General features: G+C 35.0%; 2 protein-coding genes and 1 non-coding gene across 4 annotated transcripts; 2 read left to right on the forward strand and 1 right to left on the reverse strand.

Annotated features, from left to right (window-relative positions):
* Positions 1–1,600: 1,600 nt before the first annotated feature.
* On the forward strand, positions 1,601–8,055 carry LOC132299942 (myosin-binding protein 1-like). Of its 2 annotated transcripts, none has more exons than XM_059796835.1 (4): positions 1,601–1,890; positions 3,076–4,266; positions 4,734–6,272; positions 7,516–8,055. In XM_059796835.1, the coding sequence occupies exons 2-3, from the start codon at positions 3,153–3,155 to the stop codon at positions 6,233–6,235; spliced, it is 2,616 nt and encodes an 871-aa protein (XP_059652818.1). In that variant the 5' UTR covers positions 1,601–1,890; positions 3,076–3,152; the 3' UTR covers positions 6,236–6,272; positions 7,516–8,055. The 2 variants fall into 2 exon arrangements, with proteins under 2 accessions (XP_059652818.1, XP_059652819.1); XM_059796836.1 differs by having other exon boundaries at positions 7,522–8,055.
* A 13,195-nt stretch (positions 8,056–21,250) lies between these two features.
* On the reverse strand, positions 21,251–23,178 carry LOC132299943 (protein PHYTOCHROME KINASE SUBSTRATE 1-like). The gene has a single exon (XM_059796837.1). The coding sequence runs from the start codon at positions 22,787–22,789 to the stop codon at positions 21,401–21,403; it is 1,389 nt and encodes a 462-aa protein (XP_059652820.1). The 5' UTR covers positions 22,790–23,178; the 3' UTR covers positions 21,251–21,400.
* Positions 23,179–26,146: 2,968 nt separating this feature from the next.
* TRNAI-UAU (transfer RNA isoleucine (anticodon UAU)) lies at positions 26,147–26,220 on the forward strand. The gene has a single exon. It is a non-coding gene; the product is annotated as a tRNA-Ile (tRNA).
* Positions 26,221–26,512: the final 292 nt, after the last annotated feature.

Genomic DNA, 26,512 nt, shown 5'->3' on the forward strand with positions numbered 1-26,512 from the left:
ATATTTAAATGACCAAATTACCCTTTTCATAAATAAATAAATATATATATATATATATACACACACACACAAACAACCACAGTAACCACCACCCTAGCCTCGACCTTGCCAGAGCTCTGCCACCGTCAAATTATCGGCCGGAATCTGACACCAAGCCCACAATTCTCCTCCCCACCGAGAAGGCGGACTTAGACTCAAGCCAGCCAACGTTGCTGAGATTGAACCTGAAGCCACCTACCACCACCACCACTACCATACCACCATGGCCGCCGCCACCACCACCACCACCAGTCCTCTTATCTCTCTCTAACCTTCTACCACCACCCACAATCGGCACCTCCACCACTGCTCACCCACCGTACAAGACAACCATCTCCACCTCTTCACCACTACCACCCATAATCGGCACCTCTACTTCTCACCCACCATACAAAACAACCATCTCCACCCCTTCACCGCATCAACTCACCTCTCATAATCACCGAAACCCTAAATCATTAACATCACCACAACCACGAAATCCCCAAGTCGTCCGAGGCAAAAGCCCTGTGTGAAATGCAAGACCCATTAAACTCTCCTTTTAACATCTTTAACTAGCCATTTTTGTTATATCTATCTAACAGGCGCAATTTGTGACCTTCCACCTCCAATTCCAGCGACGGCGAAGAGAAACGGACCGGACGACGGCGACATACACAGGCGCAATTTGTGACCTTCCACCTCCAATTCCAGCGACGGCGAAGAGAAACGGACCGGACGACGGCGACGATGATCAAACTATCTAGTGACAAACAGTCACGATTCCGATGATGCGAAGAAAACCAACGAAGATGTAGTCCATATCAACTCCGAGATCGTAGGGCTTCGAACCACTGTTAGATTTCGAAATAGAGGACTCGAACGGCGATACAAAGAGAAAAGGGAAGAGGGGTACTTTACACAGGCGTTCGGGTTAGGGTTTGGTTTAGGTTTAGGTTAAGGGTATTTAAGTCAATTTTATATCAAAGGGTAATAAGGTCAATTCACCATCTTCAGGGTCTTTTTGTTCATTTTTCAAACTTAGAGGGGTGTCATTGTCCAAAAATTGGCTAACTTTCCTCTACATGGCCTTTCCCCACTTTATCCTTAAACTTAAAAAGTTATCTTTCTAATTTTTTAAGAGGATAATGTAATAATTACATGTCCCCTTGAAAAGTTTTACTCCCCACAAGGGACATCTATTATGGAACGGAGGGATATATAATTGACTAATTAAAAGAGTAAATATAACGATTCACTGTAACTGTTCGGTACAAAAATTATTATTTTTTTTATAAATAAAAATTCCGATGGAGGCCTAGGTTGACCTAACTCACAAAGTAAAGTACCCCGAGCCTAGCACATAATTACAACGTGCAATTATATATAAGCACTAAAAAAATTAGTGAATGACCGATGTGGGAAGTAAATACATTAACTAATAAACACTATTGGAAACTAATTTATTTATTTATTCTCTAATACACCTTGGCATGGCAGAGACTATATATATCGACACTAATTTTTTTATCTGGAGAATCTTTTATCTACTTTATTAATATTTCGAAGAAAAGCACGTACTTTTTTGGACGGGTGGGTGATGGTGCTGTCCTGATTGGACTTTCGGTAGTCGTCGTTTACTCAAGTTGCAGCCGACCAGTTAGTTTTGTCGGCGTCTTTCATCTCTCTTATGAAAGCAAAGTACACATTCGTTGGAATGATTCAACACCTTTTGGTCAGATATAAACTTTGTCTTCCTCATAGTCTGTTTGAATCTCTGAAAACCCAATCGGTTATAAGTTTCTAATGCTATTGTCATCAAATTATAGATGATTGATTATCTGCTATTCTGAAACTTCCTCAGCTAATCAGGTACTTGGTTTTATATATATATGTTTCTTTATCTTGATTGGGCTTGCTTAATTGTGATATTAATTGATTCGGTTTTTGGTGGCTATTGATTTGCCTTTGTTTTTAGCTGTAGAGTTTAATGATTAGTGATAGTCTCTGAGGATTTTTTTATTTTTTATTTCTCTTTTCTTTTTAAATATGTTGGGATTTTAGGATCATGGGTTTTGTTTATACTTTTTTTTTCATGGGTGTTGATCCTTTATGAGAAATGGGTTTGTCTGTTTATTTTCTCTCTTTTATTTGTTCAAAATTGTTTTATTAACTTGTGTTATAGGGCTCATCTCAGGCGTTTTTATGTGTATCAATTCTGTATGAGGATTGGGTTTGCTTAAGATTTTGTTTTGTTAACTTATTATGGTATATATCATGATTTTTTGGATATTTACCCCACAAAGAGTGAGTTCATTGACAAATCTCAGGGGTTTTATGAGTATTAGGTTTGGTGAAAATTTTGTTTGTTAATATATATATATTTTTGGATAATTATTTTGTTTGTTAACTTATTATGGTATAAATCAGAATTTTATGGATATTTATCCCACAACACAACCGAATTCATTTCTTAATCTATATTGGCATTTTATTAGGTTCAGCTTTGGAGTGTGTGTGTTTTCATTGAGTATTGATCTTTTATGAGAATAATGTTGATTTTATTAGCTTCTGTTTCAGGGTACTTCTTCAGTTGTTTGTGTATTTCAGTTATTTATCCTAGTAGAAACAAGATTTGTATTTATGTGTGTGTTTTTGGTAAGAATATTTTTATCTATTAAGGGTATATGTGAAGTTTGTATGTGTACAGATCCTCTAAGAAATCTCTCTCCCACATTGTGTGTGTGCATGTAGGATTTTGTTTCATTAGCTTATGCTTTATGGCGTAGAAGTGAAACATTATGAATTTTGTTCCTTTACTAAAAATGGATGTGTGTGGTTGTGCAAGTTCATTGATTCACATTTTTATGTTTTGTTAACTTCTGATGTATGGTTATTTCTTAAGTTCTTATGGGCTATAATTCAGGATATATGATGGGTTTTCATTGGTGCATTGTGTTTTACTAGAGTTCTAATCAGGGAATGTTTTGATTTTTGTAGTGGTTCCTTTGGTTTATCCTGAATTCTGTACTATTTTCTTTGTTTGTTTCCTTACAGTGTTATATTATTGATTTTATCCCGGAAATATTGGGAGATCAATTTCTAGTTCTGTACTCACTCAATTCTGCTGGGAAATGGCTATGAGGGGTACTTCATCTGTCGGATCACGAAACGTTTACCGGGGATTTATGGCGGCTTTCGTGTCAGCTGTTCTTGAATGGTTACTGCTCTTCATGCTTTTTCTCGGTGCAATCTACTCCTATTTGGTTACAAAATTTGCCCGTTACTGTGAATTGCAAATTCCATGTGTACTTTGCTCGAGACTTGATCATGTTTTTGGTAACGAAAAGGACGGGTTTTGTTGGGATTTGTTCTGCTCCAATCATAAATTGGAGATCTCATCTTTAGTTCTTTGTCACGTTCACAATAAACTTATTGATGCTCATAGAATGTGTGAAAATTGCCTCTTCTCGTTTGCCAAAATAAATAAGTCGAAGTCCGAATCATGTAGATCATTGGTAGGTAAATTTGGCTCCGATTCTCATCTTGGGTTTGATCCGGACCCGTTACTCCAGTATTATGATCTTGGTCCTTCAGGCTTAAGAAATTGTTCTTGTTGCAATGAGCCATGGATTTCAGGAGGTTATGCCCCAAAACTGCTTCAGACTAAATCAGTTGGATTGGATGCTACTGAACTTGGTGTACCTCTATCAACCACTATTGCACATAATTGTGATGACCTGAAGAAGAAAAAGGAGGAGCCATCTGGGTCAACTTCTGATCTGAAAAAGGATGGTATCGATCCATTGTCTCATATAGAATACACACAGGTCCACATTACTTCTGATTCTGAATCAGAAATACCGCTTCCTCATGATGTTGATGATGCAACTGTTCTGATTCCTGAAACTGATGATCACAATGAAGATTTCACGGTTCAATTTGTACATTTGGAGCCCCGCATTATTACTTTAGCTGATGATCGGACCACGGAGAAATTGATACCTTTGGCTTCCACTCCTGAGCCCTCACTTTTTGAGTCACAGGCGCTGGATATTGTTGACCCCCACCATGGTGCTACATCTGTACCAGCTGCTGCTGCTATCGGGCATGGGTTGGAGGAACTAATTGGGCAACAAGTTGAGTGCAAGGCTGATCCTTCTGCACCATCTGAGCGCAGTTCTTTTGATGAGGTCCCTCCATCATCCAAAATCATGGAAATTCCTGTTGAAGTATCTAGTGGCACCTGTAAGTTTGAAGTTTCTGGGATATTGCTTTTACATTTTATTTATCTTTCTTTTCAATTTGAACCAATGGACCCTAAATCACCAAATGAAAGAAAGGCCACAAAATCTTTTTCACCACCTTTCTTTTTGGGATAAGTCCATGTAGTTCGTCCATAGCATTGACAATGAATATAAAATTCCTATTCCCCACTTTCCGTGCTTACTAAAAGATGCGGTCATTTTTGACTTTTGAGTATACAAAAATTGGTTTCATCTTAAATGTTTAAGTATGTTTTGAGATTCTGGTAGTAAATCCAGTTTGCATGATAACCATTTGCTCAAATACCATGGTAATTAATTTGTTTTCCCATTTTCATATGCTATCTTAATTTAATTTAAAGAAAATAATGTGAAGTCTGAAGTTTCCATTATTAGTTGCAGTTATAATTGACTTTGTTCTGTTCTCTTGTATTTATTGGTTTCTTCCAGTTGATTCTCAAGCAACAGGTGAGGTTGGACAAAATTCTCTTCCTGAGAGTGGAGAAATCAAGGTGGGTAGTGGACCAATTATTGCAAGTAAAACAGGCATAGAATTGAACCGTGTTCTTAGTGATGCTAGTTCGCAGATGCCTAATTACTTGGATCTCGGGGATGCTTATAAGATAGCTGTTGGCAATAGGGGAAGACAGTTATCTGGAGTGCTTTCAGAGCAAAGGTCTACGAAGGATTCGACAAGAGTTAGTGAAGATTTGAAGCTTTTGTTGTCACAAATGTCTTTTGCTCGAGGAATTGAATTATCATTGAATGATACGAGTCCTAGAGTGTCTGGAAATAATGATGAATTAAAAGTCGATTCCTCTAGCTCTATCGGAATGCAGATACTTCAAAGAAGGATTTCACTTGAAAGAAATGAGTCTGGTTTGTCTGTAGATGGAAGCATTGTCAGTGAAATCGAAGGTGAAAGTGTGGTTGATCGGTTAAACCGCCAGATTGAGCACGATAGGAAGCTAATGAGTGCTTTGTATAAGGAATTAGAGGAAGAAAGAAGTGCTTCTGCAGTTGCTGTAAATCAAGCAATGGCCATGATTACTAGATTACAGGAGGAGAAAGCAACACTCCATATGGAAACCTTGCAATGCCTAAGAATGATGGAAGAGCAAGCTGAATATGATGGGGAAGCACTGCAGAATTCAAATGAGTTTCTTGCAGAGAAGGAGAAAGAAATACAAGATTTAGAAGCTGAGCTTGAATTGTATAGGAAGAAATTCGGGGAATCAGTGTTGGAGAACATATTGGAGCCCACTTGTGATGGGAAGGCAGAAGATGTGAGAGAGAAATGTTCTGTTGCAATTCACCTTAATAATAGTGCAAGTGTTCCTGGCAATTCAATTGAAGGAACGGTTATGTCGTTTGGGGATAAGAGTGCAGATACTGCAAATGATTCATTGTTAGAGTTTGAAAATGAAAGGTTATACGTTTTAAATAGTTTGAAGAAACTGGAGAAAAGGCTTCAACAATTTTCTAATAATGGAGTTCCCCAGGATGTTCCCCAGGATTATTTTGGAAAGGAAGAAGATGGGTTGTGTCACTTGAAAGAGCTCAACTCTAAAGGGGGTTCTCAAGTAAACAGTGGAAGTGAAGAGAATGATTTGCCAATGCAAAATGATGCTACTGTACTGGAAGAAATCCCTTGTGGTCAAGAAGGATTTATTTCATCATTTGAGAATCCCCATTTTGGTAGCAATAAAAGTATTGAATCTGATTGTGGTGGGGAAGACTGGTCCTTGGTCCATAAAGAGTCTGATTTTGTTGCTCTTGTAAATGAAGTTTCTAATCTAAGTGGTAGGTTGAAAGCACTTGAGGCTGATCGTAATTTTCTCGAGCATTCCTTTAACACACTCAAAGATGGAGATGAGGGTCTTAAATTCATTCAGGAAATAGCTTGTCACCTGAGAGAACTACGAAGGATTGGGATTAACGAAAAAAATTAACCTTTTGCGCGGGTTTTATGTCAATACCATTCTAAAGGTAAATATTCTGACCCACATTCTACTGATTTCAACATTTAGGTATAGTTCCTATTGAGATGTTTGTTTTTATATCTGATACACTTGAATAGAAATTCTTTGAAATTGATATGTATTTGTACTTTCGTGTAAATGGCCTTCAAGAAGTAACTTGGCCAGTTTAGGAATCATGTAACATATGCATGCGCATCATTGTGCCACTTGCTATTTTGAAGTTGAAGAGCATGCCTTATTTTCTTGTATCTATATGTGAGTTTGCTTTGCATGCATATGGCAAGATTGATGCCACTTCCAAAGTTAAATGAGTTGCGCTCTTTTCTTGTATTTTCTGGCAATGTCAATCATCCATCTCAACATCCTCATTTCAGCTACTCTCAGTCTCAAGTTCAGAACATGTTTCTTAATTGTCTAACATTATCCACAGATGGAGATATTTTGAAAATTTTATTTAGAACAAAAATGGAGCAATGCAAATTTGTTTTTGGATGGTCAAGCTTGCCCTAAGTGTATTGCTGTTGAATAGTGGGAAAAAGGTTGATAAATGAAGTAGCAAAGGCTGTCATAAAAACAAGAGTAGCAACGGTTTGTTTGTTTGTTAAGGTGATTTTCCAACTTGAAGGTGGAATATGGATATGGGATCTTAATGCTTTACTTTTTCCTTTTCTAAGGGTTAATGTGGTACAAACATGGGTTATATTGAGGTTTTTGGCTATTTATATATGAGAAAGTTTTGTGCGAAGCCTCGAAGTGTTCATAAATTTGAATTTTTTGAAATCCTACTATTGCTTTTAGATTTGTTAATATATCTACTGTTAAGATTCTTCCAAAAAAAAACGGAGTGTTTGTAATCCTATCTTCATCTATTTGCATGTAAGGTCTCACCGGAAACCCCTTACTTAATTTCAGCATCACAAAGATCTGCAACATCATACTAAGGGGAAAAAAGTAAGGACAAAGAAGAACGACTTTTTGGAGCAAAACGAATAACAATAAACCTTTGTTCCTTGCTTTTTTTCTTTCCTTCTTCTCAAAATGTGGACTAACCAAGATTTGAAGATCGATCACATTGGTTAATTGACCACTGCAATGTCAAACTAGATTTGAAACTGTATTGTCACCCAACTATACGTGTCATGTTTGTATCTCATGCTCTGTGACATATGGATTAAGGGACTGCTCGTGTATTTCTCAAAATTTATTGAGCACATAATAATATATATCTTAAAATTCTTTTAACTTTGAAGTTTCAGGTGCCTATGGGAATACTTCGACCAATCACTTTGGACACCAGAAAGTTAAACCATGTCATTGGTGATGATTACGAAGATTGGGAGGGTCGAATGTACATATAATCAGATTGTTTTGTCCGAAGACGTAGGATGCTGTAAAAGTTGACTTCTATGGTGTGTCTTCTCTCGTTTTCTTTCTCTTCTTTGGATTTGTTTTGCCTTTTAACATAATTTTTCCTTTCACTTAGATTGCTTGTAAAGTTGGTGAGGTTTTATTTATTTGCCTTTCCTTCTTTTGAGATTGGGGATTTTTTTTTTCTTTCTTTAATTGATTTTGTTGTTTGGGGGTGATTTTTGTGTGTGAACTAGAAAATTATATCATTACAGGCAGGGATGGCATCAATCAGCAAATCTGCTGCCTTTGTAAATTTATTCAAACAGATAAAAGAGTTGCAATTGTAATTTGTAATCTTTTTGCTTCAGCCTCTTTATTGCTGTGCATTGAAGATGGCAACTTTATTGAATTTCATGAATTGTAGTTGGAATATTTCCCTTGTTCTCAGGTGGTACTTGGTTGTTATGTGATACATTCTAGGCTCCAAAATGTTGTCTAGACTCTCACTGTATTGTTGTTGCTTGATGTTTAAGAAGAAGAGCTGCTCCGGGAGAATATTAAAACCTGAAGGGGCGATTTTGGACGACCTGAAGGGCTGACATCATCATGATGTCATTAGTATTCACGCTGTCATGATGATATTAGCCTTTACTTACATAAAATTAGTTGGATCTGTCCCACTGTCGGACTCTCTAGCGTTACTCTAAATTTTTTTATAATCGACTACCTATTGAACTAGAATCAGCAACATTCTAAGGTTTGAACTGCTCTGTGTTATTACCAAGTCTGTCCCAATCACACAGAGACTCAAACAGAAAATGGAGGAGTTGGAAGCAATCAACTTAAATACTCGGGTTAATTTCACTCTCACACACTCGGGTTTGATCAAATATCACTCTCAAACATTTTTCGAAAATAACTGGCAACTCACGTGGCGACATCGTTAGGCACAGAGGCGATGACGGCGAAGGCATTGAGATCAAATTGGCGGTGGTAAGAGGCGATGACGGCGAAGGCATTGAGATCAAATTGGCGGTGGTAAGAGGCGATGACGGCGAAGGCATCGAGATCAAATTGGCGGTGGTCAGCGAGGATATTTACAGTCCCTGTGGAAGAAGACAGGGACGACAAAGTAGGTGAATCCGCCACCGTGGAAGAAGACAATCATGGGCAGGAGGTCGCCGGACGGTGGAGGTTTGGTGGGAAGGAAGATGCTGAACCAGAGATTGCGGGTGGAGTCGACACCTAATATTAAGTTAAAATTGAATTTCTTCCAACAACATGGCATTTGATTTTCTCAAATGATAACACTTGCACTAAAACATTGCAGCAACCTAATAGTCTATCAGATTTAGCAACAAAGTGGATGCTCTATGCTTGTGAAAGAAAAATCAAAATGGTGAACTATGCTTGTTATATTATATTAGTTGAATGTGACACATCGGAGTTGTTGATATATAGCATTTCCGTTAGAATTTAGGAAGTGTTTGATGGAGTAGGCTTAAATCTGATATCCATGTTTATAGTTTATTGGAGCAACGCAAGATATCATGAAATTATTTTCGTTGCGTTTTATCAATAAACTAACAGTTTGTGAGTTTAGTTTCCACTTTTTAGGAACACATCCAATCTCATTACTGTTTCACCTCAGTTATTCTTTTATTCACTCCGTTACTCTTTTATTTGAGAAAATTCGTGATGTTCATCATTTTTCTTATTATAATACAATATTTTTTACTATGATATCAACTGGGTGGTGTGAGATCATGAATCCAGTTTTTTTTTTTTAAGATATTTGAAATTATTTTAATGATTAGTAGTGACAAAAGTAAAGTTTATGAAAATGATAAACTAATTATTTTTTAGCTATTAAGAAGATCATATATAAATATGGAAAAAAAAAAGTGTAAGAGAAGCAGTACAAACCATCTCTTTCTTTGGTAAAAAAATGGGCCAATTTTTATTTTTAATTTTATTAATACTATTATTATTATTATTATTATTATTATTTTGTTCTGATTTGCCATATCGCTAGAGTATGTTAGGAGAGGGGACTCTCCAACCCCACACCGGGTCTATAACTTTGATGTGTAATCATATATATGCTCAAACATTTTATTAAATAGTCGAGACTAGAGTTGGTCGCGTATTCAACATGCTACTCGTTGAGAGATCCTGATAAGTACTGAATATTTCATATTCGAACTCTTAAACGTGCATATGTTAATGCCTTAGTGATACCTTTATCTCGGTTCTTATGTTTGTTTTTGTTTATTTGCTATTTATAGGTCTTTACTCGAATATATGGACAATTCCATGGATTTATACTTGGAACGGTGTTCTTGATGCTTAAGGAGATGTTTCGGACCTTTTGAGTCAAGTCGGGATTCAACCGGAAAGATTTGAAGATGAAAAGACGCTTCGAAAATTTTAAATCAAAAAGCTTGAGCATAAAGCCTAATGCTCGAGCACTGAGACCTAGTGCTCGAGCACAAGGACCCAATGCTTGAGCACTGAAGGTTAGTGCTCGAGCACAAAACTCTGGTAACTTTCCAAAAGTTGCAGGAAAGTTGTAAAACATCTCTTCTTTGTTTCCTTATGGACCTAATTATCCATAAAAGTTGTAAAGCTTATCTAAGAGGGATTATGACTTGTTCTCCAATATAAAAGAAGATAAGAAGACATATTGAAAGGGGATTGACGACTTTTAGGATTTTGTGCTTTGGATTGAAGATTGTAGAAGTAGATCCTAAGGGATTTTTGGCGGTCCATGGAGAAGATTTATGCACGAACAACGATGATATCTTCCTTCTCCATATGTAGCTAAATTCATTCTTAAGGAATTAATGTAACCCTAGTCCGAGTAACATGGTTTGTTTGTTCTTAATTTTGGGGATTTTTCTATGTATATTGACTGCATGGGTGTGAGCAATTGACTTAGTTATACTAAGCAATTGGGTTTTAATTATTATAATCAGTTTTAATGAAATTAATTTCTTATCTTAGAATTGATTTTATTATAATTAAATTCAAACTTCTTCTATTTCCTGTGATCGTAGGAGTAGTGATCATGCAATCGTGCTTAACGAATATATGAATTAATGTTTTGATAATTCATGTCTAGGGAAGACGAGTTGTACTGCATGGTAGATTAGAATAGTTAGATAGGCAATTCGTGCCAACCGAAGATGAGTTATGGCTTAGTGTTTGTTTATATACGCCTTCTTAATTGAATTGAAGTGCCTTTGTAGCCACTTTGTTCCCGAATGTGAATAAGTGTGAATTCCCCATAGTTGAGACAATTGACCATGGTATGAGGCTAGTGGTGAAGTCAATTTCCTAAGTCCCCATTATCTTGATATTTATTCTCGTTAATTTAGTTTAATTTCAATTCATTGTAATTTAGAAGTAAAAAATAACACATTTCTCTTTCTTTGAATCAAATAAGAATTAGTTTTACACTTGACAGTACCAACACGGTCCTTGAGGTTCGACACCTTCTAAATAGCCATATCCTACAAGGATTCTTTCTATTGCAAGTAGGGTTGCAAATGACCGAGCTGTTCATGGGCTCAGCTTGTTAAAAGCTTGGTTCGGGCTTATTCATTAGTAAACAAGCCAAGCTCGAGCTAACCTTTCAAGCTCGTTTAGTAAACGAGCTGAGCTTGAGCAACCTTGAGCTCGGCTCGGTAGGCTCGTGAATAAGCTCATTTAGTAAGGGTTCATTTGTAAATTTGTAATACTATCTACAATTAAAATGTTTAGCCCATATTCCACCGTTATGTATTTAAAAGGTTTATAGCCCAAACAAGAAAGAACCATCATTCAAATAAGATTGAATCTCAAACCATTAATCATTAACACATCTCAACCTTTGATTTGCTAGAGTCAAGCGAGGTACAAATAACCTAGACATAGAATTCTATAGCCACAATGCTCCTCACTTCTTTATCTCCTCTTTCTGCCAACTCTCATCTTGTTGTCTCTAACAGCTCTCATCAAATAACTCAGAGTTATGCTATATCTCTCTCTCTCTAACAGATTTTAAGGTGTAGATCAGGGATAAAACCTTTGAAGGTTTGATTTCATTTTGAAATTTATTCTCTATTTCTATTTTTTCTTTCTTTCTTCTATAAGATGGAGTTCGAATGGATTTTTTCTAGAGGGAGATAAAGATCAGATGGGTTTGTTTCTGGTCGAAGATAGAGATTGGATTTCATATTAGAGATCATGGTAATTTGTTGAATATGTGATCTGATCCCTAGCTAAGTTGAGCTCAAGCCCAAGCTTGCCGAATCTCCATCGAGTCAAGCCCGAGCCTGGTTACGCCAAGATCGACCAAGCCCAAGCATCATTCTGGACATAACAAGCCGAGCCCATAGTTGTTAAAGGCTCAAAGCGCACAAAAGTGCAAAGGCCTCCTGGAGCCTGCGCGCCCAACTGAAACAAAGTGCACGTTGAAAAAAAAAAAAAAAACCACCCAATAAAGATGCAATAATATATATAAAGATTCAATAGTCAACTAAATCAATTGAATTTCTATTTTTTAAAATAAAAAATAGAGTAGTGCAGTCTAGTTCCAGTTCAGTTCCAAAACCAGATTTCAATTTGCAAAACTAGATTTCATGTCAATTAGCAAAACCAGATTTCAATTTCAAAGCAATATTAAAATTTCAATTTTTTTTTTAAAAATAGAGTTGTGTAGTCCAGTTCCAGTTCAGAGAAACAAATTTCTTTAAGAAAATAAAAAATTGAGCTACTACTAGATGAAAAAAAATACATATTTCATATAAATAAAAATAAATAAATAAATAAATAAAATAAATAAATAAATAAATAAAACTGAAGAGAGGGAGAAGAAAAAGAAAAATTATGTTGAAAAAGAGAGAAGAAGAAGAAGGTGAGAGAAAAAAAAGAGAGAAGAAGAAGAAAGAAGAACAAGTCTATTGTCTGCCGAAGAAGAAGGAGAGAGAGAGAGAAAAAAAAAAAAAAAAAAAGTCTGTTGTCTACCGAAAAAGAAGAATGAGAGAGAAAAAAAAAGAAGGGAGAGAGAATAATAGAACTTATCTGGATTCAAATTAGTAGAGATGAGATCGTGATTCGTGAGAGAGCAGTCACAGTCGGCAGATTCACTTTGAATCTTTCTCTTTGATTCAAATCGCAAGCCCTAACCCCTTTTCTTTGATTCACTTGACTTGAATCACTTTCATTTTCCTTTTATTTTATTTTATTCTTTTTCTTTTTTGTTTTGTAAATTTGTAAACCAAAACGGTAATAATAAGTTATAAAAATAATAAACAAATAGCATAACATTTAGTTAATAAAAATAATAAACAAATAACAAATAAAGCCTCTGACATAAAGGCGCGCGACTAATCAAAGGGTCTCGCCTGAGCTACTTACAGGCGCATGAGTTGCTCCTGTAAGCGCCTTGCGCCTCCGGCACTTTTAACAACTATGGCTGAGCCTGAACAAGCCAGAGTTCGGCTCGGCTCGATTCATTTGCAGCTGTAATTGCGAGTGATTTATCATTGAAAACACACATCAGTTTCACTGTGCAAGACTCGTGCCAACAATTTGGTGAACAGCTTGGTGAAGTAGTTAGAGTGTTACATCAGTAAACTAGAGTTTTTGTATGTGTGCGTGTGGTGAGAAGTAGAAGTAAACTAGGCTTCTGTTAGCGGAATAAAGTTTCTCTATATGTTTGGCTGTAGTGCTAACATTTCCAGTCCAGAATATGTGCTAACAATCCCAATCCAGAACACTCTTACACACAACAGGTAGATGTTTTTGTGGCTCAATCTCATCTTTGGAACTTCTCACTCTTGAAGCTTGTTGTTACAAATGAAATTCTCATCTACTTATAATCATCATATCTACTCTCTAATGAAACTCACATTCCCATCTACCCATGTTTTCTAGGTGAGATGTAGGTAGGTCAATAGAGTAGAGTTTTACTGTATTCGCTTACAGTTGCACCGTGCAACGCTCGTGCCAATAGCCTGATGAAGTAGTTAGAGTTGTATGGCAGTAGACTAGAGTTTCTGTATATGTGTGCATATGGTGAAAAGTAGAAGTAAACTAGGCTTCTATTAGCAGAATAACGTTTCTCTATATATTCGGCTGTAGTGCTAACACTCCCAGTCCAGAATATGTGCTCCTGGTCCCAGAACACTCTCACACACAACAGGTATATATTTTTGTGGCTCAATCTCATCCTTGGAACTTCTCACTCTTGAAACTTAATGTTACGAATGAAACTCCCATCTATTTATAATCATCATATCTACTCCCTAATGAAACTCACATTCCCATCTACCTATGTTTGCTAGGTGAGACGTAGGTAGGTCAACAGGTAGATGTTTTTGTGGCTCAATTTCATCCTTGGAAACTTCTCACTCTTGAAGCTTGTTGTTGCGAATGAAAATCTCATCTACTTATAATCATCATATGTACTTTTTAATGAAACTCACATTCCCATCTACCCATGTTTGTTAGGTGAGATGTAGGTAGGTCAATAAAGTAGAGTTTTATTGTACTCGCTCACAGTTTCACAATGCAACGCTCGTGCCAACAGCTTAGTGAAGTAGTTAGAGTTGTACGATAGTACGTAGACTAGAGTTTCTGTATGTGTGTTATGTGTGCATGTGGTAAGAAATAGAAGTAAACTAGGCTTCTGTTAGTGGAATAAAGTTTATATATATGTTCGGCTGTAGTGCAAACACTACCAGTCCAGAATACGTGTTTTCACTCCCGGTCCCAGAACACTCTCACACATAACAGGTGGATGTTTTTTTGGCTCAATCTCATCCTTGGAACTTCTCATTCTTGAAGCTTGTTGTTACAAATGAAACTCTCATCTACTTATAATCATCATATCTACTCTCTAAACTCTTCTCTAAAATATCTACATGTCTACAAAAAATTTTATATTCTACCCATATTTACAACATATTCAATATTATAGAATTTTCAAACTCTCTTTCACACTCTACATCCACACAAATGTGAATTTTGTTCATGCCACACTCTAAATAGACGGGGCATAAAAAATGGAGCAAGAAATTTGTTTTGAGGCCGGGGCATATTAACACATGATAAAATATATGCTATGAGGGGGACTTTATCTGTCAGATCACGAAACGTTTATTAGTGATTTAAGGTTACTTTCGTGTTTGTTGTTCTTGAATGGTTACTGATGTTCACGTTTTTTCCCCGTGCAATCTACTCCTATTTGGTTACAAAATTTGCCCATTATTGTGAATCGCAAATATCATGTGTACTCTGCTCGAGACTTGATCATGTTTTTAGTAAATAAATCAATGGAATAAGATACATCAAAGGCACTACCGACTAGCCTTAGGTTTATATTGTGCCATTCTTTGGAGTGAGTGTTGTCCTTGACATTTCAAATGATCTTTCATGCTTCCTTCTTCACATTAATAAGGTTTGGAAAATATCCCTCCATTCCTTGTATAATTGGCTACTTATTAAACCAACAACATTCTAAGGTTTGACCTCCTATGTGTTACCAATTATGTTTATCGTGTTTTTTTTTTTTTTCCTTTCTTCTGGATTTTTTTTTTCTCTCTTTTCTATTTTTGAATCATTGTCATTAAATAGAACATGTATTTTTCACTTTAGCTTGTTCCACTAGGCGAGCACGAGGCAACTTCATCAAATTTTTAGGATATCTAGTGGATGGTATATACATGTTTGGAACACAGTGATCCTAGAATTTATCTAGGATGTAGTCTTTTAATGATAAGAGTCTTGCTTGAGTTAAGATAGTAAACGTTTCTCTTCTAGAGTTATACTAGAAATTCTTTCAAGGACTTGATCTTGAGTTACATTATGATGATTCTATGATAATGTATGCTTCTATGATGTTGATTCTGTTTAGATATTTGAGTAGCTGCTAAAGTTATGTTGATAGGGTCATATGGTCATTGCCTGGTAAAATATGACATATATAAGACGGAATGCAAGCAAACAAGAGTACCACCAATATACCAAATATTAATATGACGAATATTGCCACAAGGGTGCAGTGTGTTCAGTGTACTATCAAACAATAGAGAAATCTAAAAGAGAAGTTTGTCTTGTTGTACTTGTCACTGGTACAATCGATACAAAGATTTGAACTAGTTGTCGACGAAGTTTGCTTCTTTTAGTTCAAGATCAGTCAGGTTGAATGTGATGTTGACAGATGTGTGCTAGGTTTGACTATGAAATTCGCCTCATGTGCTTCGAGTACTAAAGGAGTTACTTTGTGCAAAATAATATTAACTAATTAAGCCTCCTACAGTCATACGGTCTTTCCTATCTAATACCTTAGGTAAGAGGAATACTTTCCTGCACCTTTAATACTTCGTTATCTGTATCATCAACCAATTGTATCATGTCATATAAGTAAAAGTGTTTAGTGGGGTCATATCACTGCGTATCAGTATTTAATAAGCTGGTGATACCATGTCATAACTATAACCAAGTCATTTAAGGTAGCACCAGCACTTATAACCTATAAATAATTCAACATGAAGGTCTGGGTTACTAGAATTTTGATCAAGGACCATTGAATGCCCTTCCATCCTTGAAGTGTTCAACGTGCTTCTTTTTTATAGCTATTTTGGCAAGAAAATTGGGATTATACATTCCCTAGACCTTTAAGCAGCACGGTGAGTGCACGAGGCTCTTATTCTTGCAAAATTTGAAAAGTAAGATATACACAGTCATATCTCTAGGCTATTTCTGTTTCAAACCAACCATCTCCAGGTTATAATACAGTAACGTTCTCTAGACCTTCTTTCATAAAAATAGATTTTATTTTATTTATTTTATTTATTTTATTTTTTTTACCTCTTATCAAATTTTAATAGTCTGAACAAATATACAACCTGGTATCGTAAGCTTGCCATGCAGATTAAGATGTACGAACTCATATTATTAGATTGGCCTTGTTGAATCTCCTTGTCAAGACTTGTGTTTAATCTGGCTGTTCTCATCACATGGAATACTTTCCTTAGATTACTTTGACTTCTTGCAAATATATTCATTTCTTGCATTTATGGTTCATCTACCTCTGGTTTTCAATATCATTTCTTGACCCCATTATTCACATGGCTCATCCCCTTGTCTTCATCTTTCTTCACAATAAATTTTTTTTTTCGGTCCCACAATAATTTTTTTTTGGGTCCCTCTAGAAACAATAAACTAAAAAACTAGGAATGATTTTTTATTCATCAAACAATTTGTCATTTTATTTTCTTAAATGATACCACTTGCACCAAAACATTACAGCAACGCTACTAGTTTATCAGATTTAGCAGCAAAAGAAAGCTAAACTCTAGTTAAGTAATAAAATCATATATAAACATAAAGAAAAAAAAAAAAAGTGTAATAGAAGTAGTAGAAATCGTCTTTTTCTATCATTAAAATTTTATCATAAATGTAGTTTAATATATTATTACTTTAGGTTTGCTTAGAATGATTCACATAAAAATTACAAATTACTAGAATTTTATTACTTAATATATTATTACTTTAGATTTGTTTATTCACAAAAAAAAAAAAAAAAAATACAAATTAAAATTTTATCACAAATGTATTCTAATATATTATTACCTTTATGTTTGTTTAAAATTGTCATAAAAAATATTATTACTTTATCACTCGGATATGGCGATAAAGGATCTGGAGGCTGTATAGAAGATTTGAAAGAGAGGAAGGGTTAACTTGGGAAAAAGAGAGAGGCGCCTTGACCAATTTTCGTACTTAATGAAAGACTTCTTGAAAGATAGTATTAGGGCTAGTTTGGTGTGCAAGAATGAAATAGGGTGGGAATGGAATGAATCTAAGAATGGAATAGGAATAACCATTCCATTCTAGTGTTTGGTTGCAAACATTGAATATGTTGTAAATATGGAATGATGATTCTCATTCATGTGTTTGATTGAACCAATTTAAAAGCTAGAATGGAATTAATTCATATTGATTTCTCCCAATTACCCTTTTATCATGAATAAAGAAATTTAACTTTTAAAAAAAAAAATTAACCAAAAAAAAAAATTTATGTAAGAAATGAAATTGGGGCAAGATTAGGGCAAGAAGGCAAGAAGACACCATGTTGAGAAGAAGGTAATCGAACAAAGGGGAGGCATCTTCGGCGGTGGCGGTGAGATAAGGGTAGTGAGAGAGGCAGACGGAGGGAGATGAGGAAGTCGAATCTGTCTCCAGCGGTTAAGGAAGACAGCGGAGGCAAACGACGAAGGTAAAACCAGTGCTTGGAGACGAGAGAGACGGCTGGGTTGGGTTGTGTTGTGTTGTGGTCTTGTATGTTCCACCATTGAGAAAGGAGATGATGATGGCGGCAAAGCAAGATAGCTGGATTATGGATAGAAGTATAATTGATCTGATATCGGGGACGAAGATTGTGGCAACGTCGAAGGAGTTGAAGGTGCAATCCAGACTTCCAAGGTCTTTAATCTCAAAAGTGTTTCTAGATTGTCTAATAGCTTCCTTTACTTCGGCCACATTTGTCGTCACCATGGTTCTAGGCTGTGGAAGGAACTTCGAAGTCGATGGATTGGAAAATGTTGATGGGTTGGAAGAGAACAAAGATGGATTTAGAAAAGAGATAATGAACAGGTTTTTTAGTCATAATTTTTTAATCCTATTCCATGTGGGAATGAATAGAATGCCCATTCCATTGGTAAAGAAAATGAATGGTTTTGTTTTAATGACCATTGTCTGAAAATAGTGGAGAATGATGATTCCACCTTTAATAACCCACACCAAACACAAGAATGGAAAGAAAAGTATTTCATTCCATCTGATTTGATTCCATTCACCCACACCAAACATGCCTTAGAGTTTCAATTATCTGTGTAGCCTTCTATTAAGGATTAAAGTTTAAACTATCTAGATTCAATCGTGCAATACTCGCAAAAGCACTCTCATCCATGCCCTATCCATGCCGCTTGATAGGATTGTATCTTTGGTAAGGACTTGATCCATACTAGTAGGTTACAAGTTGAAATAGGTGTAGCCTTCAATTATGAAACTTAGATAGAGTTTCCAACCACTCTCATTCGTGGCTCGTAAAGTTTCCTAGTAAAACTCCCTATGCACCCTCACACACAATACTTAGCCACACATAATACTTGATTAGCAAGAGGGAAAATACTTGCTACAGTCTTAACATTAGAGTTTCTTACTCTTGAAGCTTGTTGTTACAACTGAAACTCTCACTTATTTAATCATCATATCTACCATTTAGATCATACTTTATCTAGACTTTCCTTTAATATCTATATCTATAAAAATTTCTACATTTTACCGACTAACGTCTCCAATATTATAAAATCTTTATACTCTCCCTAACATTAATTTTCACTTGTGGCATATTAACACATGATAAAATATATTTTTTATCAACGAGTGTAGCAATTTTTTTATCAACCAAGAGTGTAACAAGACACGAATTCGAGAAACAAAACTTTAGTACCTAATGTATAAAAACAATTCATGAAATAGTAATTTGTTGTAAACAAAATTTTAGAAACAAATTCATGAAAAAGGTTTGCTATAAAATAAAATTAAAAAAAAAAAAAAATTATAAACATAAAGGGACATTAAGAAACTTTTGGTAACAATTTTTTGTTTTTCATTTTTTATTTCATATGAAGCGGAAACAATAATTTTTGTTGTGTTGTGATTTATTCCGAAACAAAATATATATGGCAATTAATGTGTTGCAATACTTCATAAAAAATTATATTTACATTTTATTGTTTTTTTTTTTTTAAAAAAAATCTCATTAGAGTTGCTCAACTACAGTAGCAAAAATAAGTGAAAATGCACTACTTTTTTTATTATTATTCTTTTAGATTTGGGTATTTTTATGAAGTAGATGCAGTATTGTTTAATGACATAATGTTACCAAATATGTTTTCATGATTTATTTATTTTTCACTAATTTGCTAGCAAAAAACGATTGTCAAAAAACCGTAAATGTATAATATTTAATAACAAATTGAAAGAGTAAGAAAAGAGGGAAGGTCATTGCACATGTATATATCATGCAAGAAAAAAAAATTCTTAAAAAAAATTAAAAATATGCAAGAACTTTGGAGGGAAAAAATTAGGATTTGATTAACGGAAGGAAATGTAAATTTGTTGAAGAAAAAATTTTTAAAAAAAAAAAATTAAAAAAGAAGAAGAGTACGATTAAAAAGAGAAAAAAAAGTACAAAGATTTGTTCTAAAGCAATAATTTTAGGGGTACAATTTTGTACAATTCGATCCAGTTTCAATTCAAAAAATAAAAAGAAGATCGTTTGTTTACGATGCTCAATTATGGTTTGGGGTTAATTATGGTTGAACCGAACCAATTAATATATATATATATATATATATATATATATATATATATATATATAACTACCTATTTTTATGCTACTTATAAATGTGTAGGGATTTTTTATTGTTATACACATTATTCACATTTGTTTAAATAAAAAAATAAGAAATTTTCTTTTACTAGAAGTGTATTATAAGTTTCTCATTAAATGTGTATTAATCCTTGATGTTTGTCATTTTCCTTGCTATAATGCCAATACCATTTACTAAATTAGTATGATATGAAATGAGTGGTGTAAGATCATGAACCCATTTATTTTTAAAGTGGTTATGAAATTGATTGGAACAATTTGTACTTCTGGGGGGAAAAAAAAGTCCAAATTGATGTGACTACAACATATGGAACGTGTCCATACAACATTCCTTTAAAATTTATGAGTACTCACGAGATTGGAGTTCAGTTTGAAAGCTACCTCCTCACCTCACCTACTTTAATTTATCACTTGGAAGCAGGTATGAAGTAGAAAAGCTTGACCCGTCATTGCAAACATTAGTTCTTTTTGGTCCCCCTGCATTTCTGTAAATTTAATGTGTGTTAGTGGAGAGCTTTAAAAGGGTATGAAAGAATGTCTTTTTAGGTAGCTGGAAAGCACTTTTCATTTTGGTATTTCATGCTCAAGAACACAACCATAGTTTGTGTCATTTTCAAGTACTGTGAAAGGTGAAGAATTAATGACTCTTAGCATGGAACTTCTCCGTAAAAATACCGGTGATGTTGATAACGTTCTTGTTTCATAATTCACTGCACGAGGGTCTCGCTATTGCAGGTTTGGAAAAGGATCAGATGTACTCAGTCTTTCCTCGTGGAAGTTGTTTCTCGTTTTGAACCAGTGACCTTTAAATCACGGTGAAGCAGTTTTACTGTTGAGTTGGAATGAGGTTTATGTAAAGGAGGAAAATATGACAGTGTACCAACTTTATGGTGCATCGGTGTATGTTCCTCTCGGCCTCATACCCTGAGACCTTACTCTTGTCAAACCGAACTTTTACATTGCATTAGACAATGACACCATTTCTATCTCCTAATGGTGGTCCTCACAAAAATTATGGACCACATTTCAACAGCTCAAATTGCACGAGAATTAAAATCTGCAATTTATAGCTCTCTCCGTATCACATAGAACAGCAGAATGTCTAAAGCGACTTTGCCTTTTTATGGGTGAGTTGTGAACACACGCCTCTGTACTCAGAAGCAACTTTGAATAAACCAAATGAATACACCCAAAAAACATCAATAGATTCTAAGCTTTGATTATGAACTACAACCTGGGCTGCAAATTATTGCCACTACAAGTGAAGTGAAAGATCTACCATACTCGATACAACTTACAATGAAAAGTTTTCGTATATTTGATGCAATTCTTTGTTAGTGAATAGGCAAAAGATGCAAAGCGCGTGCAGATTGTGCGCGGTTTCTGGAATCAATGCCTGTCAGCTTAGTTTCAGCTCGAAACCTTGTCACCGGTGCAAAGGAGGCTGACCTGTGGTGCCTTCTTGGTTCAGGACTTGCAGTTTTACTTGTTCTATATGCATCTCCTGCAATTCTCACAGATTTGTGGCTCTTGCAGCTCAGCAGACTCGGTAGTCGCTTCTGTATCTCTTTGCTTGGAGCAGTTTTGGCAGCTGGAACCATTCTGTTGAGATTTGTGGAGTTTGTTGCTGTTCTTAGCTCCTCAGAATCGGACATCACTGAGAAATCCGCGACGCTGGCAGTGACAACAGTCCACTCTATGCTTCCTTCACTTGGAGCATAGCAAGTGGTTGGGGTGACATAGCCAGACATGCAACCTGCAGAGGCCTGCCTAGCAAGAAAAGGCTTGGCATTGTTTGTGAAGCTCTCTATCTCGAATAAATCTGAGCTTGCATCACTTTCTGTATCATTGTCCATTCCAACAGAACTTGCTGAGATTTCGGTTTCTTCCACCCTTGGAATTGCATCCCAACTCAACGCGGCTAATCTCCTCTCAACCCTTGAATTTCTTCTCTTTCCCTTCTCCAAGATAGGGGAGCCAAACACCTCTAGTGACTTTCGCGGTTCGTCTTCTTCCTCTTCTTGTGATTGCATTTCAACTGCCAGCTTTCCTCTCCTAGAATTCAAGTCCTCCTTCAGAGATGCATCCATATGGGATTTATTGATTGGAGCCAAATCAATCGAAACAAGGCCAGTTTTGACAGTTCCTTTTCCGGTTGTTTTGCCATGAAGTACCCCACACTTTAGGCCTCTGCTTGAATTGTTTTCGCAAGCATGCTCATCAATATCAAGAGAGTCCTTGTCATTACAAGAGCAATTGCAACCAAGACTCGCAAAGAAACTCTTACCACGATGTATCTTGTTTGTCTTTCTTCGCGATAAATTTCTCTGGACACTATGCAATAACATGCTTTGGCTGTTCCGACTTGATTCAGAAGGAACACTCTGAGTTCCTAGTTGGGGTTTTGGTTTTCTGGGGCCTATATCAACCGCTTCATCCTTCTCATGATGCCGGTACCTTGTTGCACCCTTGTCGGAAATTCTTGGATTCTCCTCATCCATTCCTTCGTTGAAGTATTTCTCAGCTCCGAATACGTCAATTTCTCCATCTTCAATCTTCTTTCCTCCCAAGGAAAGGTGCTCATGCGTAGTGGTGGTCAATGAATTCTCAGCATCATTTAGGTATGAAGAAAAGGAGGCGTCGCGGAGGTGGTGGTGGTTTTCTAAGGATAAGGTTTGTGAGAGATTGGTGTTGCGGGTTGATGTCAACGTAACCATTGCCATGACTATGCTATGTTTAGAGGAAGAAAGTACCCGACCAAAAAAAAACGCAGAAGCAGCAGAAAACTACAAAGAGAACATGATAAATAACCAATTCTAGAAATTATGAGACCAAGCATAAGAAGAAAAAGAACAAGGAGAGTTTATTTAGTAATTGAAATCCTGAGAGAGACACAAGAAATACTGAAATAGTACTTCAGAGAGAGAGAGAGAGAGAGAGGTTTTGTGAAGGAGAGGAAATGGAAGAAAATTTACTTGTGAAGGAGCTTTGAAGCTGAAAAAGGATGAACAGCTAGAGGAAGAGGAAATAGATAGCTTCTCAACAGCTTATTGAGAGCCAATACTATAAGTACAAATTAAGGACTATGCAGGATGGTCAGAAGGTAGGTCCATCTGCTTATGCTTGAGGCTCAATTGCTTTTATATATATATATATAAATAACAGGTGGGAGGAAACTGTCAATAAATATTAACTCTGGTAAAAACATTGACAAAAAGCAATTTATGTATATATGAGTTCTGATTATTAGGTTAGTGATTTATCTATGCAAATTGCTTAGATACATAGGTTCACAATCAATGATACAGCAGACCATGCCACAAATAGTGACAAGATTGGAATCTACCTGATCAAAAATGGGGTACCTAATGTAATTTACTAATTTTAAAAGTTTCAAAGTAAAATTTTGAAAAAATAAAAAAAACAACTACAGACAACAGAGTATTACACAGAAAATTTATTTTCTCTCGCTTCCTCTCTCAGTCACTCCTCTTCTTCAATTATCTCTCTACATGAACAAGACTTTTTTTTTTATTTTTTATTTAAGTTACATGAACAAGACTTTGTGAAAGACTGAAAGTATATTATTCATAAACATATTTAGCTCATTATAGCTATGTCTTTTCTACACATCTTCGTTTGTAATTTGGATCAACTTTATTTTTCATTTATTTTCTGTTTTATCTTGTCTATATTTTTCTTATAACAGAGATGAAATTATTAAAATTGGTCATGTTATTTGTTGTTATTTTATTTGCAATTTTGTACATATATATACCTGTTTGTTATTAGGAAAATGAATGTGCAAGGTTCTAGTAATTATATATATATATATATATATATATATATATATATATATATATATATATATAGGAGTATTCCCGCCGTGTCCGTGTCTTATTTTTTTAAAATTTGCCGTATCACCGTATCCGTGTCGTATCATACCCGTGTCCCGTGTCCGTGCTCCATAGTGTGGTCTTTTAAAGGTATTGGTCCTTTTTGTTCCATGATTATAATATATATAAGGGTAAAGTTTGCAACTAACCCCCTGAACTAAAGATTGTCCTCCTAAACTATAGATTTGTTGTAATTAAGGACAAAACCATCACAAAAGACTATTTTACCCTTTGTTATTAAATTTGTCATTTCTTATTAAATTATTTTTTATTTTATTTTCTCTTATTTAAATATTAATTATACCATTTACCTTAATTTTATAATTAGTATCAATTGATTATAAAGATGAAAAATAAATAAATAAAGTTGTAGCTATCATTTTCTAAAATGATTTACTTATTATAATAAAACTTATTATACTCACTTTTTTTTAAAAAAAATAGTATAAAAAAATATCTTCTTTTTCAAACAATATTCAAGAAAAATTAATAAATTACATAAATAAAAATTATCTTCTTTTTAATGCAATATATTCATGAAAATTAAGAAATTACTTAAATTATTTAAAAAAATTATATTTAAGATTTTTATTTAAATAATTAAAGGCAAACTTATGCAAATTTAATGGAGAATATTTCATCAAATTAGTATGAATTTTTTTCATAATTTATTTTAACAAGAAAAATATATCAAGTGTAATTAAATAAGAAAGGGTATTATGGTCATTTAATGAAAAATAAGTAAAGACAATAGGGCATTTTGCAACCAAATGTGATAGTTTAGGGGGTTTTATGCACAAAACATAGTTTAGGGGGTTATTTACAAATTTAGACATAGTTGAGGGGGTTATTTGCAAATTTAGATATAGTTGAGGGGGTTATTTGCAAATTTAGATATAATTGAGGGGGTTTTTTTTGCACTTTATCCTATATATAATTGTGTCATTACTTGGTGTAATGGTAATGTTTGGACAAACGAGCATAAAGATGGGTGTATAAGTAGAAAAGTGATTGTTTAATATCCACTTCGGATATGACCCAACGGTTTGGTTGCTAGATTTTGGTGCTTTGCATACCCAAGGTTTAGGTTTCGAGTCCCGCTGAGTGTTCTTTGCCGCTGGCCTCTATTGTCCCTACAGTGACTTACCCTATCCAGGTGGGGAGATGTTATTCCGAATCCTCAGGGATTAGTTGGGTTATTGAGGGGCCTTCGGGTTCGTGACTTCCCAGATATCCCGGGTTAAAAAAAAAAAAAAAAAAAAAAAAAAAACGGTTGTTTAATGCAGAATAATGCTAAATGTTGGCCTGATTCTAGCTTCTCCATCATCCCAACGCTCCACAAACAGGACCATAACTGCCTTCCCAATAGGGTATTACTTTTTCGAGTAAATTACATGACCTCTCCAAAAGTTTGAACAAATTACACACGGTAGACTGTTGGGCGTATTAGCCGAATGCCAAAGGTGACTTCAAGTTTGAAAAGTAGTAGGCCCTTATATCACAATATAATATATGACCTCTCCAAAAGTTTGAACAAATTACACACGGTAGACTGTAGGGCGTATTAGCCAAATGCCAGAAGGTGGCTTCGAGTTTGAAAAGTAGTAGGCCCTTATGTTACAATATAATAATATATTATATTACAAATATTTATTAATATGAAAATTCACATAACCCATATGATTTGTCCAAACCTAAAAGGAAAATTTTTATACAAGGAAAGATTAAAATTGATATTTTATAAAATTTGGCGACAGGTGTGCTGCCAGAAAGAAAAAGTTGGGGTATCACTGACAACACAATCTAAAATTGAAGGAAGATAAAGGTAATAATAAATTGTCTACCCATATATAATTTGTCCAATCTCAAAAAATATCAATGTAATTTATTCTATCTTTTTTTTTATGATCATCATACAATAGTGCCATACTCAAATTTGTTATTGCAAAAACTTATCATCCTTGTCAGTTGTGTCTAGTATATATATAATTGATATTCAAAAGCAAATTAAAAATTATATACGTGCTGTTAGTATTGTTTGTAATGGTCCCATGTTATAACATGAGGTTAGGAATCTGTCGCAATTGTATTTGAATTCATGCTTGGTTTATGACCCCCACCTTCACTTGATAGTTGTGTGTATATATGATATACTATTATTTCCAAATTAAGGGTGGTGTCAATGGTCCCGTAGCTCAGTTGGTTAGAGCGTTGGTCTTATGAGCCGAAGGTCGCGGGTTCGAGCCCCGCCGGGACCAACTGTTATTCTTTTTCTTTGTTTTTTTGTTGTTGCAGCAAATACAATTCAGAATTAAATAAATCACTTTCTTATTTAGACTAACAAAAAATATGGAAAGAAAATAAAATTAACAATTAATGGATGAATTAGTGAGAGTGTCCTAACCCTGGTTTATCTTTTATTAGAATTCTAGTTCATTGTGTGCTTAAAATATTCATATGTTGATCTTTAGCTCTCACACTGGCTATGTGCATAACCAAACAGATTATAGTTATCACTGATTGGAGTTGTCACTATATGAGAAATATTCA

Source organism: Cornus florida, unplaced genomic scaffold (assembly GCF_030987335.1).
Source record: "Cornus florida cultivar Cherokee Brave unplaced genomic scaffold, ASM3098733v1 CherokeeBrave_3.0.0_Hap2_Chr03, whole genome shotgun sequence".
In the NCBI taxonomy this organism is placed as follows: Eukaryota; Viridiplantae; Streptophyta; class Magnoliopsida; order Cornales; family Cornaceae; genus Cornus; species Cornus florida.